Here is a 16,103-nt window from a genome sequence, read left to right as displayed (position 1 = left end):
TGCCACTTTCAGTGGTGCTCAATGGGACCTGGCCACAGGGTAGAAGTATATGTAGGTGAGATGTGCAGACTGTTGGAGTATCTATAGACCAATTGGGGGATTCTGCAGATACGAAGTCCCCAACAGGTGACTGGCAGGTTTCCTGTTAGTCTGCAGAGCAATTAGGATCCATGTCCCTTGGATGCCATTTGAGAGCCCCGATGGCTATTATCTCAGCCACTTCCTGAGTCCTAGTGATGCAGCACACCCCAGCGAATGAGATGAGCAAGCAGCAGGCCTTTCTGGCAGCAGCCTGCACAGCTGGAGTAGCCAGGCTCTTATTCACATGCTCTCAGAAGGAGAAGACTCAGGCTGAGAAGTTCTCTCTTGGTACTTAGCTGTGCCACCTCGGAGAGAGATGACACAGACACAGTGAATTATCCCTCTTACCCTCTTTAATGTGTCCAAAGTTCTTTATCTTAACCCAGCAGTGTGCTAGAAATTCCCCACCAGACTCATGGACTTCCATAAAGCCCTCCTGCCTGTGGATGATTGTCTAAATTGGTATTCTTTGGGGGAAGATGGTAGAAAACTCTTATTTTGCTTCTTCATGACATCACTGCACATGTCCCTGTGGATGTGCAGCCTAGACGGTCTCTTTGTTCTGCCCGCTCATCAGGGCAAGTCTTTGTCCCCTTAGAATTAGATCGTCAGATACTAAAAATTCCTGTTTGGATTTTGTTTGGAATTGCATTCCATGCACAGACCAATTTGGGGAGAACTAACATTTTTACTCTATTGTCTTGCAATCATTAACACAATTGTTCTCTTCATTTATTTAGGTCTTTTTTTTTTTTTTTGTAGGTAAAGTTTTAAAATGTTTTCTATACAAGCGTTAAGAGGTAACTCGTGAGTAAGGTCCGCAGTGAAAGAGCAGGCAGTTACCGGCATCTGTTTACCCAGCAGAACACTGGTATTGCAGACATTTCTCAGGATTTAGGGAAGTCAGTCCAGGGATCAAGAGGCTGAGAAGTTGAACTTATCTTCCACGATGTTTGTATGTACAAATGCAATATTTGTAAGAAAAAGTATTGTAGAAAATTGAGTAACTGCTAGTAGACACTCACCCCAGCTTTAATGTAAATTGGAGAAAATATCCAACCAAGAACACAGAGCAGAAATGGAGCCTGAAATCATAAAGAAAAACATCAGGGTCCCACAAATGCCAAGCTCTTCAATGAGCTGCAAGCTCACATATTATCGTTTTGAGTCTAACTAATAAGGTATCACTACTGGGACCTTACGATAACAGCGCCAGTGTAAACCTTTCCATCCGATAAATTTAACTTATAGGCACTTGATCTTTTCCTATAAAAGGGTGCATTCTTAATGATGGGGGGTTCGTGGAGCCAAATTTCAAGGTATTTATTATTAATTTATTGTTTGCCTACTTCCAGATAGGAATGAAGGTGACTTATACTTAAATACAAAAGTTGAAAAAGAAAAAAAATCAGAAATCATTCAGAGAACAGGGAGAGAAACTATACCAAAGTTTCATACAAGTTATTGAAATTAAGTAAACAATCAGGTCTGGCTTTCTCTACAAAGAAGGGGTAAGGTGAACTGAATATATGAAGGAGATGCTAGTAAATTCTGAGAGGAAATGGCTGTAAAGTCCAGGGTGTCTTACTGGGTTTGGAACGGACTTTGCTACAAGTATTCCCTGTTTTTGTAGCATATAAGAAGAAAGATGTGACTCAGAAAACAGGGAGCTTTCTGGCTTATCCAAAAGAAGTCAGATGATTTATATAAAGATGGGTTAATTAACATAAGATTTATAAGTACACTTACAATTTGGGTGAACATTTCTATGTCCTACAACAAATGTATCCCACAGGTCAAATAAATAATCCACTTTATAAGTTTTATAGTTAAAACCTGGTATTCTTAGAACATTAATTAGGAGTTTTGTAGTAACTAGTCGAACATCTCAAAGAGCTCAGCTGAGCCCATTCTCAACATATACAGCAAATATATACATACAGATATATCTACACATGCCTATACATACACCTACATATATACATCAGATATACAAGGTCTGGCACATATAATGACCCTTTTTTAGTACAAAATCTTTTATTATGAAATCATAAGCATGTAATTCTGTAACAAACAATATCACACTCAAGCATACCGTATGACATTATAGGTGAAATGTTCAAATTAAAACTATAAATTATCACACCCATATTATTACCTTACCAATCACACTCAAGCAGGTATTACTTTTGCCAGACATATTTCTTTTTTAGCTGTCTTTTATACTTATTTATGTGTGTACATATACACACATAAATGTATATGTATTTAAATATTTATATGATCTTTTCTCTACATGACTAGTCTCCTAAATTAGTTTTGTTTAGTGTATTCCACAGTCCCTGGAATATAAAGATTCTCTGTCTCTTCATTAATTTACTAAGAAGATGAGAAACTAGCACAATTTTTTGGAGAAACTAAAGTCTTGGTTCCTTTCTTCCATGACTTCTCTTTAATGTTCACTCAAGGTTGGAAGCAAGTTTTTATGTTTCTGAGTGTTACTCGGGCAATGATAAAGGTGGAGGTTAGTTGCTACAAAATGCATCACTTACGTTCCACTCGAAGGCCCCAACAGCAATCCCTGAAGTTGCTCCTGATCCAGCCAGGCCCATAAAGTGGGAGGTGCCAATGTTTGAGGCAAAAAGAGAAGCGCCTGTCTGACAACCAAAAGACAATTCCGTATCAGGACTTTGAGGCCAAGTCCAAGAATTAATTTCACAAATGTAAACTCAAACTGAATTTTACAATTTTTCAAAAGGGATTATTCCCTGGCCATGATTCCCATTTGTGTTTCTTCTATACAAACTCTAACCATGAATTGGAAGCCCAGTGAAGAGGGAGAAAGTGAAAAAGGCAGAATAGCTGTTTTTATGTTGCCATCTTCCGCATGCTCCACTGACTTACTTGTTATTTCCTAATGCAGAAATATTAGTAGTGTAATTCCATCACTGTTTGGAAATAATTTGAAAATATTAACAATCTAACTGATTATCTATAAGGGACTGGTTAAAATACATGAAAACAATGAAATACAAGGTCGCATGAAGAATAAAGGAGTTCTACTAAGTAATAAAAATAATGGTATTAAGTAATAAAAATAAAAACAGCATTTTATAATATAATCTCATTAAAAATTTATGTCTGTACATTACACTTGTGCACATAAATGTTCATATATGCATGGGACAAATTCTGGAGATATATACGTGTATGTGTGTGTGTGTGTGTGTGTGTGTGTATATGACAAAGTATTTCTGGGGACTGAAATTATGGGTATAGAGATGGAATTGGGAGAAAATTTTGAGGTCTGCACTTGGGCCATAACTTTTAATTTTTTTTACAGCCTACATCTGTTACTTTCAAAATAAAAAATCCCAGAGGCATTTAAAATGAACAAAATCCCTTCTGAACCAATAAAAGCTTTTTAACTAAGTAGAGACAGCCACTCCACTAAAACAAAAATCCAATGTTATGCTGTTGACGTGAGATACATTTAAAGCCAAATTATCAGGAGAGGCTTAAATATCAAAGCCTTTTAGGTACAAACAAACAAAAACAGCACTGACAATATTAATATAAGATAAAATATCATTTAATACCAAAAGCATTAAACAAGAGGCTTTGTTGTTATAACTATGAAAGGTAAAATGCACTAGGAAGACATAGTTGAGAATGTACAGGCACCAAACATCTGAGCAGCAACATATATAAGGTAAAAAAGTCTTAGAAGAAGCATATAATAAGTACTAAAGTAATGGTAGTTATTTTTACCATTAGGTATGTTCACTACATTTATCATAATACTGTAAAATTATAACAGCCTAAATTGCCCAATTATATGGTAAATAAAAAGTTAGATGTTCATATGATGTAATACTATGCAACTGCATATAAATATGGGGGGGGCAAAAGTAGGTTCACAGTTGTTCATATGAAAAACAATATTGGGTTGGCCAATAAGTCCACTTATTTTTTCCATAAAATAAAAGACGCATTTTCATTTTCAGCAATAACTTTATTGACTTGGATATTTGGAGTATGTTGGCTGTCTCTCTCTATTGGCTTCTAGGGCGCAGAGGCCAGGGGTGCTGCTAAACATCTTCCAATGCATAAGACAGCCCCACAGCAAAGAATTACTTGGCCAAGATGTCAATAGTACCAAGAAAATTTGCAAACCACTTTGGACATATTCGATCAGTCACAGCACCTCCTCCATACACTACACAAATCTTTTTTTCTTTTTTGCATGTCAGTTGCATTTTTACCTTTTTTGAAATAATAAAGCATAATATGCCAAAAATGTTGTGTATCTTCTTCCATCTTCAATATTAAAATGGCTGCACAAAAATTCACCAGTTTTTGATAAGTTTTTAAAAAATACACACTGATATGACAGCTGTCACAGTACAGTCTAACAGAATTGTTTCGAAGGAAGTTGAAGTTAACTAAGCACTACGAGAGCCATCGTATGGAAAAAACTCAACAAACTTTTTGGTCAAACCAATACGATAATTAACAAAGAATAATACGTGAATAAACTCTGTTTCATGTACTCACAACTGTAAACCTGTTTTTGCCCCACTCTGTATAAAATATCTATACCCACCTACCTATGCGCCAGGCAGTGTCCTGGGGATACATTAGTGAGTGAAATAGATAAAAATCCTTGCCCTCATGACAATAACATTCTTTTGGGAAAAAGAGAATAAATGAAATAAATTAAAGGGTTATTTTCTAATAAAATAAAATAATAAAAAGGAAGGTGGGAAAATGAACAGGGAGTGCTGAGCACCGGCGCGGTCGGGGACCGTCTGAACGGAGATCTGAGGAACGCCAGGTGAGGGAGCAAGCCATGCACTATCAGCGGGAAGCCTCCAGGTGGACGAAGCTGCAGGGCAAAGGCCCTGGGGCAGAAGCACAGCTGATTGTTCAAGGACATTGGCTAGAACTGAGGGCAGGAGTCCTGAGGGGCAAGGGAAGAGAGGTAAGGAGGTGCAGACCATCTGTGGCCTAACGCTGGCCATTATAAGCAGCTGGGTTTTTTCATTCTGGGTGACAGAGGGTTTTAAGCATGAAAGTGACATGGTCTGACTCAAGTTTTAGCTGGCTCCCTGCTTTGTTGAGACTAGATACAAAAGAGCAGAGGTAGAAGGAGGGGCCCAGGAAAGAGGCTGCTACAATTAATCCAGGGCAGGGACACGGCAGCACAGACCTGGGCGCAGAGCTGATGAGAAGTGGTCAGATTTCAAATACATTTTTTTTCCTTGAAGGATTGGATGTTGGGTGTGAGAGAGAATAAAGAGTCTAATATGGCTCCATGTTTGCCAAGCTGTGCCCTAGAAGGGATGGAGTGCTACTCAGGAGACCGGAAGGACGGTGGGAGAAGCAGATCTGTAGAGGCAAGTCCAGGGTTCCCTTTGGATTTGTTTGGTCTGAGATACTGGAGAGGCCTCTCAAATGCAGATGCCACACAGCAGCGGGGCACACAGTCTGGGGTGCAAGGGAGGAATCTGGGATGCGGTAGCATGTAACTGGTATTTAATGCCATAAGGCTAGAGGGGGTTGCCACGTGTGTGGGTGTGACTGTAGGGGAGGGGTCAGGTGCTGGCCCTGGGGAACTCCGGCCTTAGGAGGCCAAGGAGATGGGAGAGAATCTGCCAGGGAGACGGAGCACGAGTGGCTGGTGAGGCCGCGGGAAAGGAGGGGAGCCAGGAGGTGAAATGGGGAGGGAGGGAGGACTGAGAGTTCCAGAGACTCTCCACTGCCAGGCCAGGTAAAACTGAGAACTGACAAGGATAAGCCATGTACAATTTAAAAAGGAAGGAAAAGAGAATAAGCCACGTGGAAGACCCCGAAGAGAGCAACTGATGTCCATCAAACATCTGCTGATTGAGTAAAAATATAAAAGAAAAGAGGAATTTGGAAGAGCAGAATTATCCTTTTATTTCAATTTCCTTTAATAATACCAAAATATATTTTATTCATTAAGCAAGAATCTTAATAATGAGAAAAGAAGTCACAGTAAAGAAATTAATGTCATAACATAGAGTATAGACATGGGGAGGCCGAAGTATGTTGGTGTTGTTTGAAAGCCATTACAAGCGTCACAGTCATAGAAGGTAACGCGGCAGCAGATGGCCGTTCTTCTGGGTACAGAACATAGCACTTCAAAGCCTAGGAGTGGCTCAGGCAATAGACTGGGGGCCTCACAGCCCAGGCAGAGATCATGTTGCTGGAATTCTCTGCTGGAAAATAAACTAAGGTAGGAGGCCCACTGCAAGCATTTCTTTGCCACATTCAATTTCTTTCTAAATCAGGTTTAGAGAAAAAAGAAGATTCAAAAATAATTCAGGGAGATGCACCTCTGCATTACCTACTCCAACTCCAAACACTGTTCATATAACCTCACCTCTATAAGACCTTGCCACCTTGCACTGTGCACTAGCTCTACCCAGGAAGCCGGAGTTTACCCTGCATCCGTAGCTGGCCCCTGCACCTCCTGTGAGACCTACTGTACCGCAATGTACTGTAATTCATTGAAGGCACTTCTAATTCCCACTCTAGATTGTGTGATTCCAGAGTGCACTACCATTTCCTTGTACATGCTGGTTTTATTGGGACATGAAAACGTCCCTAACATGGTGAAGAAAACAGACATGCAAGTCCAGGAGGTACAGAGGGTCCCAAACATGTTTCAGTAACCAAATAAATGGCTATTGAACTAAACCAAGTTAAATGGAAATATTTAGGTAACGAACTAGTTAAGAGTTAAAGGAACTACCAATGAGATGACTTTCCTGATTTAAAAACTTTAAATTATTTTGAGTATGAGACACCTAAATTAAAGTAATAAACAAGTTAACATGTAGCCTGCAAAGTGGATGGCCACACTCACCAGCCACCATGATAGATTTCGGCCAGCCAGGAAGAAGTCTTCTACAGTTCCACGGCTGCTTGATAGCATAGCCTTAAAGAAACAAAAGAAAACAAACAAACAAAAAACAACAATGAAGTAAAAGAAACAAAGTGCCACGAAGACATAGGTCTCTTATGGGCTCCCAAATCCTTTCTCCCTTTCAGAAAGAATAGAAGGCCATACACCCTGAGCTAGAGGAGGGCTCGCAGCTGCCTGGCTGGGGACTACAGTCTCTTCCAGCTCTGACATTGCATGGGAATGTCCCTCTACATTCTTGTGAAAATAATATTGCTTTATTTTTCCCAAGTAGTTAACTAGTGCCATGGTTTCCGGCAGAGTCTCGGAGATAAGTGGTTTAGTGAAGGCATGGATCGATCAGGAACGGAAAGTCTGAACATGTGCCTGGCTTCCTCCAGGAGAAGAGTCACGTCCCATTACTATGGTGTCTTTCAAATGGTGTTCTTTCTACTCAGGGTCCCCAGCTCTGATCCTCAGGCCCTGGTGTAGTCGAAAGGCAATACTGGGTGGGGGTTTCCTGGATTGCCCAGGACTAGCACAACCTGAGGATCACAGCTGATTGATGGAAATGTTTTTCTGTGGGAAGAGTGAACTTATTATATTATCACCATCTGAGATTTCTGCATTATAATGGGGTCCCCTCCCATCTCAAAGCCTTAAAGCCAAGAAACAACTCTCCATCAGACACATTAAGTTAGTCTCCCTTCTACCATTCAATAAATATTTAGCAAGGGCCTACTATGTGCAGATCTGACCTTTTCTAAAGAAGGTGTCAGTGGTATGTAGGTAGAGGTGCATTAAAACTCTTATAAGAAATTTACAAACTATTCTAAGATGAATAAACTCATCTCTTCCCATTAAAGAAAGGACCAGACAGGAAGAAGAGGGGATCCTGGGACGAATGTGGCTTAAGCCCCTGTCTCTGCTTCTCCTCTTCCCTGCTCTCTCCGGAATAACCCAACCAGGGCGGACAATTTCATGCGGTGGAAGATGTATAGGACACCTTCTCAAATTTCTTGACAGAGAATAATAAGAAAGAAAACAAGCAATAAAAAGTGTAAGTGTTTTCCCTTCAGAGTTCCGGTCATGATGGGAGAGTAAGTAAATGCTGTGGTCACCTCCTCCCATGACCACATCAAAAAGGTGTCCTTCATCATAATCCCCAGGCCAGACCCTGCCCAGGAGGAGCCGGCCCCGTCCCAGTGAAAGGTCGGTCGGTGTGAAAGCCGCGGCTTGGTCCCTCGGCTGAACTGTAGCCACCAGGCCTCCGCCTGGCCTGCTTCACCAGGCAGAAGTATCTGGTAACAATGCCTCCATTCACTAACTAGTGGCAGACTTGTCACTCCTGATGGTCCCCGCCCAGCTGAAGCTTTCATGCAGGTGTGACCTTTAATGTGGGGCATGTCAACAGGTCACAAGCAGGACCTTGCTGTGCAGAGTCAGACCCTTTGAAGTACGATCATTGGGCAGTTTTCAGGGCTTACAGTGAGTCGTTATGCTGCTAGTGCGTAGAGAGAGTAATGGAGACCTGGTCTCCATCCTATGAAGAGAATTTTGTACCAGAAGAGAAAATACAGGTCCTCTATTCCAAATGTAAAAAAGAGATCTGATGTGCTTCTACAGATCATTTAAACAATTAAAAAAAACAAAACTGGCTTCAGTTATGAGAAACATCCTTCTAGGTGGCCAGGTAGCCTTGAAATAGTTACAGGCCGCAGCTGACCTTGGCCTGTATCAGAGTCCCTCCCAAGACGACCCAGAACCAACATATCTGGTGGCCATTTCAGACCAAAACAAGCACCCCCAGATTAGATGCCTAAGTGGCTGACCTAAAGAGTGTCTCGGCAGGCGCCAAAGCCTGCTGCGGCACATCCGGCTCCAGGAAGTCGGCCTCGTACAGCACCCTGCACGCTGTGGTCGCGACGACCAGTACTCACAGCCACTCAGCCTGACAGTCAATTCTGCCCACCAATGTGCAACAGCAATCAGGGCTCAACTACAACAGGAGGGCACACACAACCCACAGAAAGGACACTCGTGGGGCACACAGATCAGGCCATCACAGAAACCGCACCACTGGGCCCACAGGTCACCTACTACGGAAGGCCACCTGGTGAAGACTGGGAGACATAGCAGACCTACCTAATAAATGGTTTGGGGAAATGTGGACAGGTACATGCCCCCAGAATGAAACTAGATCACCATCTTACACCATATATGAGCATAAACTCAAAAAATGGATTAAAGACCGAAATGTAAGACCTGAAACCATAAACTCCTAGAAGAAAACAGAGGCAGTAAACTCTGTGACACTGCTCATTTTTTTCTGATATACCTGCTCGGGCGAGGGAAACGAAAGAAAGAATAAACAAATGAGGCTGCATTAAACTAAAAAGTGTTTGCACAGCAAAGAATACCATTAACAAAAAGAAAAGACAACCTAATGACGGGGAGAAGATATTTGCCAATGATACATCCAATAAGGAGTTAATAACCAAAATTTATAAAGAACTCACGCAACTTAACACCAACTCACCCCCCACAAACAATCCAATTAAAAAATGGGCAGAGGACTTGAATAGACATTTCTCCAAGGAGAACATACAGATGGCCTACAGACGTATGAAAAGATGCTCAATGTCACTTATCATCAGAGAGATGTAAATTAAAACCGTGCTGAATTATCACTCACGCCTGTCAGGATGGCTATCCTCAGTAGTGGTAAGGATGTGGAGAAAAGGGAACCTTCCTGGTGCACCTGCAAATTGGTGTAGCCACGATGAAAGACAATAGAGGTTCCTTAAAAAACTGAAAATAGAACTACCTTATGACCCCAAAATTCTACCTCTTGGTATTAATTTGAAAAAAGTCCAAAACATTAATTCAAGAAAAACCTGCATCCTTATGTTCACTGGAGCATTAATTACAATAACCAGGATGTGGCAGCAACCTAAGTGTCCATCAACAGACCATTACATTAAGAAGACGTGGCATATACATACAATGGCATATTACTCAGCCACACAAAAAGTGCAATCTTACCATTTGCAACAATAAAGATGGATCTAGAAGGTATTAAGCTAAGTGATATGAGAGGCAAGACAGAGACAAATACTGTATGATTTCACTTATGTGTAGAATTTAAAGAGCAAAATAAACAAACAAACCAGAAACAGACTCATAGATACAGAGAACAAAACGGATGATTGCCAGGTGGGAGGGGGTTGGAGGGCTGTGTGAACGAAGTAAAGGGATTAACAAGTACAAATTGATAGTACACACTGTAACAACTATGTACAGTGCTCGGTGGGTATTAGGCTTATAGAAGGGATCACTCGTAAATTACATAATTGTCTAGCTATTAATGGTGTACACCAGAAACTAATATAAAATGATACTGAATTTCAACTGTAATTGAAAAATAAAAGAGAAATGTTTTTCCCATTTAACATCGCAGAAGAGCCAAGGCACCAGCAGCCAAGGCATCAGCAAAAAAGACCGATTTCCCAGCTCCCTGCAGATGCTCAGCCGAGAGAAGCTGACGACTGCTTACAGAAAGAGTCCTATATGTGCCAATGCAGCCAATTCTGTTCACTGAGAAAAGGGTGGTCAGTTTAATAACTGGAAGTACATAAAGCTAAACTCCTCCATCACTTCATATATAAAAGTAAATCCTAGATGTTTTAGGGATTTAAATGTCAAAAACTATAAACATTAGAAGAAAATTTAGAATAATATTTGTACAAACTTGGAGTGGGGAAAAGCCAACCCGGAAATCTAGAAGATGGAAAGGAAAATGAGATAGTTGACCATTTCTAAGTGAACACAAATTCAAATGACAAAAAGACACCATTAATAGAGTCTAGACTGGTGGTTCTCAACCAGGGTGGTTTTTATCCCATCCCTCAATGGAACACGTGGCAGTGCCTAGGGAGCTTTTGGGTTGTGAATGGACAGGGGTCAGGGGTACTTCTAGGCATCATATAACATACAGGTTAGACCCCTACAATAAGAAATGATCTGCTCCCGAATGTCAGCTGTGCTGAGGTTGAGAAACTGGTCGAGAAAAATAATAGTTTGGAAAAAACATAGTAGCAATTCAAATGACAGACAAGTTTACAACAATAGTCAAATAACCCAATTCAAAAACTGGCAAATAAACTGGCTATTCACGAAAGAGGAAAATCAATGGGAAAGATGCTCAATCTCGGCTATCTGCGAAGCGCAAATCACAGCTACAGTGAGATGCCGCTATTCACCCATGAGACTGGCGAATAAAACAAGCTGCAGTGGGCAAGGCTGGTGAGGAGGGCTTGGGAAGGAGAAGGGCGTGGCCGCGTGCTGCCTGTGAGATGTAAATCTTAACGAGTTTGTGGATTGCCCCTGAATGCTACCTACTAAAATTTTAAGTAAACATACCCTTCTGACCCAGCAATTCCAATTTTGGAATCCATGCTACACAGAGGAAAAGCATCAACACAGTAAAAAAAAAAAAAAGAAAAACTTACCTGGCAATTATCTGAGTGTCAATTAGCAGAGAGAAGCAGAAGAGCACACACAACTGTATGACTATCAGGCAGCTAATAAAAACATGAGCTAGAGCTCCACTGTTGACCTGTAGGACTCTCTCTACTATAGAGCAAGTGAAAAAAGGCAAGTTGCAGAATAATGTACATGATATGATCACATTTTTTATAAAGACAAAAACACAAAAACTCTGCATATGTATTCATAGGTTTGCATACGCACTGAGAAAGGACAGGAAGGATACACGGTAGGTGGTTCCCTCAGAGGGCTGGGAAAGGATGGGGAAGACTGTAACTTATTCTTTAGATATTTAGACATCTTTTCACTTCTTATGATAAGCATGTTATACTTTCATAGTTAAAAACAATATATGATTTATAAAAAGAACCAAAGGAAAGACAATACTATAAGGAAGGAAGAAGATCAAATCGCCCTGGATAACAGCGTATATTTTATGGCTCCAGCGAGGACAGAAGGAAGAACAGGCTTCCTTGGGGAGTGACCGGATGGCTTGCTATTACTCCGACCTTGGCCAGACCTCCGTCCCAACGGGGCCAGGAAGAAAGCTGGGTGTGGGCTCCCTAATTCAGTCACAGAAACTGGGGAAAAGATCCCAAAATGAGTACTAATCAGAGCCCCTGCCTAGGTCACCTAGAGCAATGCTTCTCATAATTGAAGCCAGTTTTTAAAATTGTTTGTTTAAATATCTGTAGAAACACGTCAGATCTCTTTTTTACATTTGGAATAAAGGGCCTATATATTCTCTTCCGGTACAAAATTCTCTTCATAGGATGGAGACCATGTCCCTGCTACTCTACCCACTAGCAGCATAACGACTCACTGTAAGCCCTGAAAAGTGCCCTATGGTTGTTCTTCCAAGGGTCTGATTCTGCACAGCAAGGTCCTGCTTGTGACCTGCTGACGTGCCCCACATTAAAGGTCGCACATGTATGAAAGCTTCAGCTGGGTGGGGACCATCAGGAGCTACAAGTCTGCCACTAGTTAGTGAATGAAGGCATTGTTACCAGATACTTCTGCCTGGTGAAGCAGGCCAGGTGGAGGCCTGGTGGCTACAGTTCAGCCGAGGGACAATAATACCATGACATCAGCTGAAGCTTTCACACCAACCTGACCTTCCAGCTGGGACAGGGGCCGGCTCCTCCTGGGCCAGGTCTGGCCTGGGGATCATGGTGAAGGACACCTTGTTGAGGACTGACATGCTAAGCTTTAATGAGTGAATGGCATGAGAAGAGACATGGTCTTTCCCTTATTAAGAGAACTTTGTAATAGAAGAGAAAATATAAACTCATTCAAGTTTAAAGAGAACACCTAAGCTCCCTAAGTCATAAGTGTGTGACCTTTGAGGTCTTGCTCGCAAAGCAAACATGGTTAAACTAGTGAGTCAGATCGGGCAGCTCTAGGTTCGAATTTGAACTCCACCATTTCCTCGTTGTTATTTAACGTCTTTGAACCTATTTAACAGTTTCCTCACCTGTGGAACTGGAGGAACTAATGGGTTGTTCCCATTACACTTGTGAGGATGTGACACTTATAACCTAACCATTAGTACCTGTCATTATTACCACCACCACCATCATGATCATACGACTTTTTATTAACTACTTCTTAGGTTCCCGGCAGCGGGCACAGAGGAGTCTGACCCGTGTGCTTATCTGGGGCGGGCAGGGAAGGTGGGCTTGGTACCAGCACAGCTCCGCCGCGGAGAACAGGAACTCACGCTTGGCTGGAAGGGCGGAGAGAACTAGGCAGACGCAGAGGCGGAGGGAGGGCAGAGAGGCCTGGCTGCGGGCTGTGCGCAGGCCGGGGCGGGGATGAGAGGGTGCTCCCGGCGAGGTGGGGGCGGGGTGTGAGGTGGGGACCAGGCAACTGGCAGGGAGGGGGCAAGCCCAGCCTGGTGCCCAGAGCCCTGCCCTCCCCTCTGGGCCCCGACGTACCCACAGCCCGATGCCCAGGACCAGCAGGAGGTACAAAACCATCACCAGGATGTCCACAGCGTTGTTGATACCAGAGTCCGCAGCCGTCCAGTTGGAGTCGATGCCAGACCAGGCAAAGTACATGGCTGTGCTTCTGGGCCAGACTGGCCGGGCTGGCTCTGCTGGAGGCGGCAACGGCTTTGACTTTGACTTCCGCCTTGGCTCCGCGGCCTCCGGGCATCCTGGGAACGGCCGCGGGGCAGCCTGGGAGTTCCTGGCCGGCCCAGGGGGCAGCGTGGGCCAGTTCTCACCAGGCAGCGAATACCTCGTTCCTTCGGGGGTGCGCTGGTCGGCGCACTTCTTCGCTGCTAGTGCAGGCACAACCCCTTCGCTCTGCTGGCTACAGCCGCTTAATCCCAGACTAAGGGCTGGTCCAGACTGGGGCTAGCGTGAGGCTACCCAGGCGGGATGAGTAACTGTCTTTCCGAGCCATAACGGGACCCTGGGGCAAAAGGAGAAACCGGTAATACTGCGCCGACCTTTATTGATGATTTCGATGTTTTGTTCATTGCGGATTTTTGGCATTACTTTAGATTTATTAAAATATTATATCAGAATATTACCTGTCTTGAGTCCTGAGTTGTTTTTTTTTGTTTTTGTTTTTTGTTTGTTTGTTTTTTTGGTGCCTCCTTACATTTTACCCCAAGGAAAATGCCCCAGTCGCCTCCCCCAGTCACGACCCCATTGGACTAACTGGTCTCGGAGGGGCCTCGGCTTTTTGCAGTTTGACTTTTATTGGTGGTGTGTGAATTTTCAATCTAAGTCAAGCAGTTACACTCCTTGGTGTGTTTCTCTGCTAAATCGTATTTTTAGAAATTTTGGTCAATAATGCTAATACTTAAAATAATAGCTAATACTTACGTAGCTGCTGATAGGTGCCAGATCTCCTCCTATGCGCTTTGCATACATAGCCCATTTCACTCTTACAGTAACCAGTTAGTCTGAGTCCATGACCACGACAGCAGGGAGGCTTGTCCTTGCAGCCAGAAGTCTATGGTCTCAGTCTCTTGAGCAGAAAAATTCTATAGTTCTAGTTTAGTTCAGTGCTGTCCAGAGACATATAATATGAATCATGTATTATTTTATTTTCTCCAGCTTTATTGAGACATAACGGACCAATAAAAATTGTACCTATTTAAGCTGCACAACCTGATCTTTTGGTATGTATATTGTGAAATAATTACCATCTCAAACTAATTAACATCAATTACTTCATTTACCACTCTGTGTGTGTGCGTGGTGAGAACACTTGAGATCTACTCTAAGCAAATTTTAAGTATATAATACATTATTATTAACTCTGGTCACCATGCTGTACATCAGATCTCTAGAACTTATTAATCTTATAACTGAAAGTTTATACCCTTCGATCAATATCTCCCCTCTTCATTACCAACCACCCCCCCGGCTTCTGGTAACCGCCATTTTACTGTCTGTTATTATGACTTCAACTTTTTTAAAAAAGATTTCAATATTCAGTATGATAAGATCATGCAGTATTTGTCTTTCTGTGTCTAGTTTATTTCACTTAGCATAATGTTCTTTACGTTCATCCATGTCTTTGCAAAATTATATATACCGGTACGTATATACCTCACATTTCTTCAACCCTTCATCTGTCCACAAACACTTAAAGTTGTTTTTACATCTTGGCTATGTAAATAATGTTGTAATGAATGTGGGAGTGTAGATGCTACTTTGCAATAGAGACTTTATTTCCCTCGAATGTATATTCAGAAGTGGGATTGCTGGATCATATAGTAGCTCTATTTTTAATGTTTTGAGGACCCTCCATGCTATTTTTCATAATGGCCGTACCAATTTACATTCCAATCAGCAGTGTACCAACATCCTCGCCAACGCTTGTTGTCTCCTGACTTACTGATAATGAATGGCCATCCTAACAGGTGGGAGGTGATACCTCCCTGTGGTCTTGATTTGCATTTCCTTGATGATTAGTGATGTTGAGCAGCTTTTCAAATACCAGTTGGCGATTCATATGTCTTCTTTGGAAAAATTTCTATTCAGGGTCTTTGCCCATTTTAAAAATTGGGTTATTTGTGTTTTCTTTGCTATTGAGTTGTATGGGCTCTTTACACATTTTGGATAGTAACCTCTTATCAGATATATGGTTTGCAAATATTTTGTTGATTGTTTCCTTTGATGTGTACCACAGATATAATTGAACACTTTTCAGTAACCACATTAAGAAAGGAAACAGGTAAAATTGATTTGAGTAATATATTTTATTTAATTGATATCTCCAAAATATTATCATTTCAGTATGTAATCAGTATAAAAATTGTGGAGATATATTATACTCTTTTTTTTCCACAGTTAGTCTTTGAAATCTTGTATATATTGTACACATCTCAATTCTCACTCTAACTTCTCACCAGAAATACTTGATCTGTCCTTAAATTTAATAAAAGGTACAGTTCAAAACATAGATTCACAAGCCAAATTGTTTTAAACGTACTAAAAAATTTTCCAGTAACTAAATATATTATCAAAATTTTATTTTCCTTTAAGTCAATGACAAAACTGGTTCATCTTTTTAGAAGAAT

At 41.7% G+C, this 16,103-nt stretch overlaps 1 protein-coding gene across 2 annotated transcripts in view; it reads right to left on the bottom strand.

Moving 5' to 3' along the window:
- LOC129086328 (sodium/glucose cotransporter 1-like) overlaps window positions 1-13,635 on the bottom strand; it is a 50,074-nt gene extending 36,439 nt beyond the window's left edge. Inside the window, exons 1-4 of one of the 2 annotated variants that reach the window (XM_054592792.1) lie at window positions 13,498-13,635; window positions 6,977-7,048; window positions 2,634-2,738; window positions 1,107-1,166 (exon numbers count right to left, since the gene is read on the bottom strand). In XM_054592792.1, coding sequence (XP_054448767.1) covers window positions 1,107-1,166; window positions 2,634-2,738; window positions 6,977-7,048; window positions 13,498-13,620 — 360 coding nt within the window. In that variant the 5' untranslated portion in view covers window positions 13,621-13,635. Of the gene's footprint in view, window positions 1-1,106; window positions 1,167-2,633; window positions 2,739-6,976; window positions 7,049-13,497 lie in introns of those variants that run through there. The other variant, XM_054592791.1, reaches the window with a different exon arrangement.
- Between the last annotated feature and the right edge of the window lie 2,468 nt (window positions 13,636-16,103).

The sequence above is a fragment of the Pteronotus mesoamericanus genome, unplaced genomic scaffold, assembly GCF_021234165.1.
Source record: "Pteronotus mesoamericanus isolate MK-2021 breed Mesoamerican mustached bat unplaced genomic scaffold, CSHL_Meso_final scaffold_371, whole genome shotgun sequence".
NCBI lineage: Eukaryota > Metazoa > Chordata > Mammalia > Chiroptera > Mormoopidae > Pteronotus > Pteronotus mesoamericanus.
This window is presented reverse-complemented; position numbering and strand designations above follow the sequence as displayed.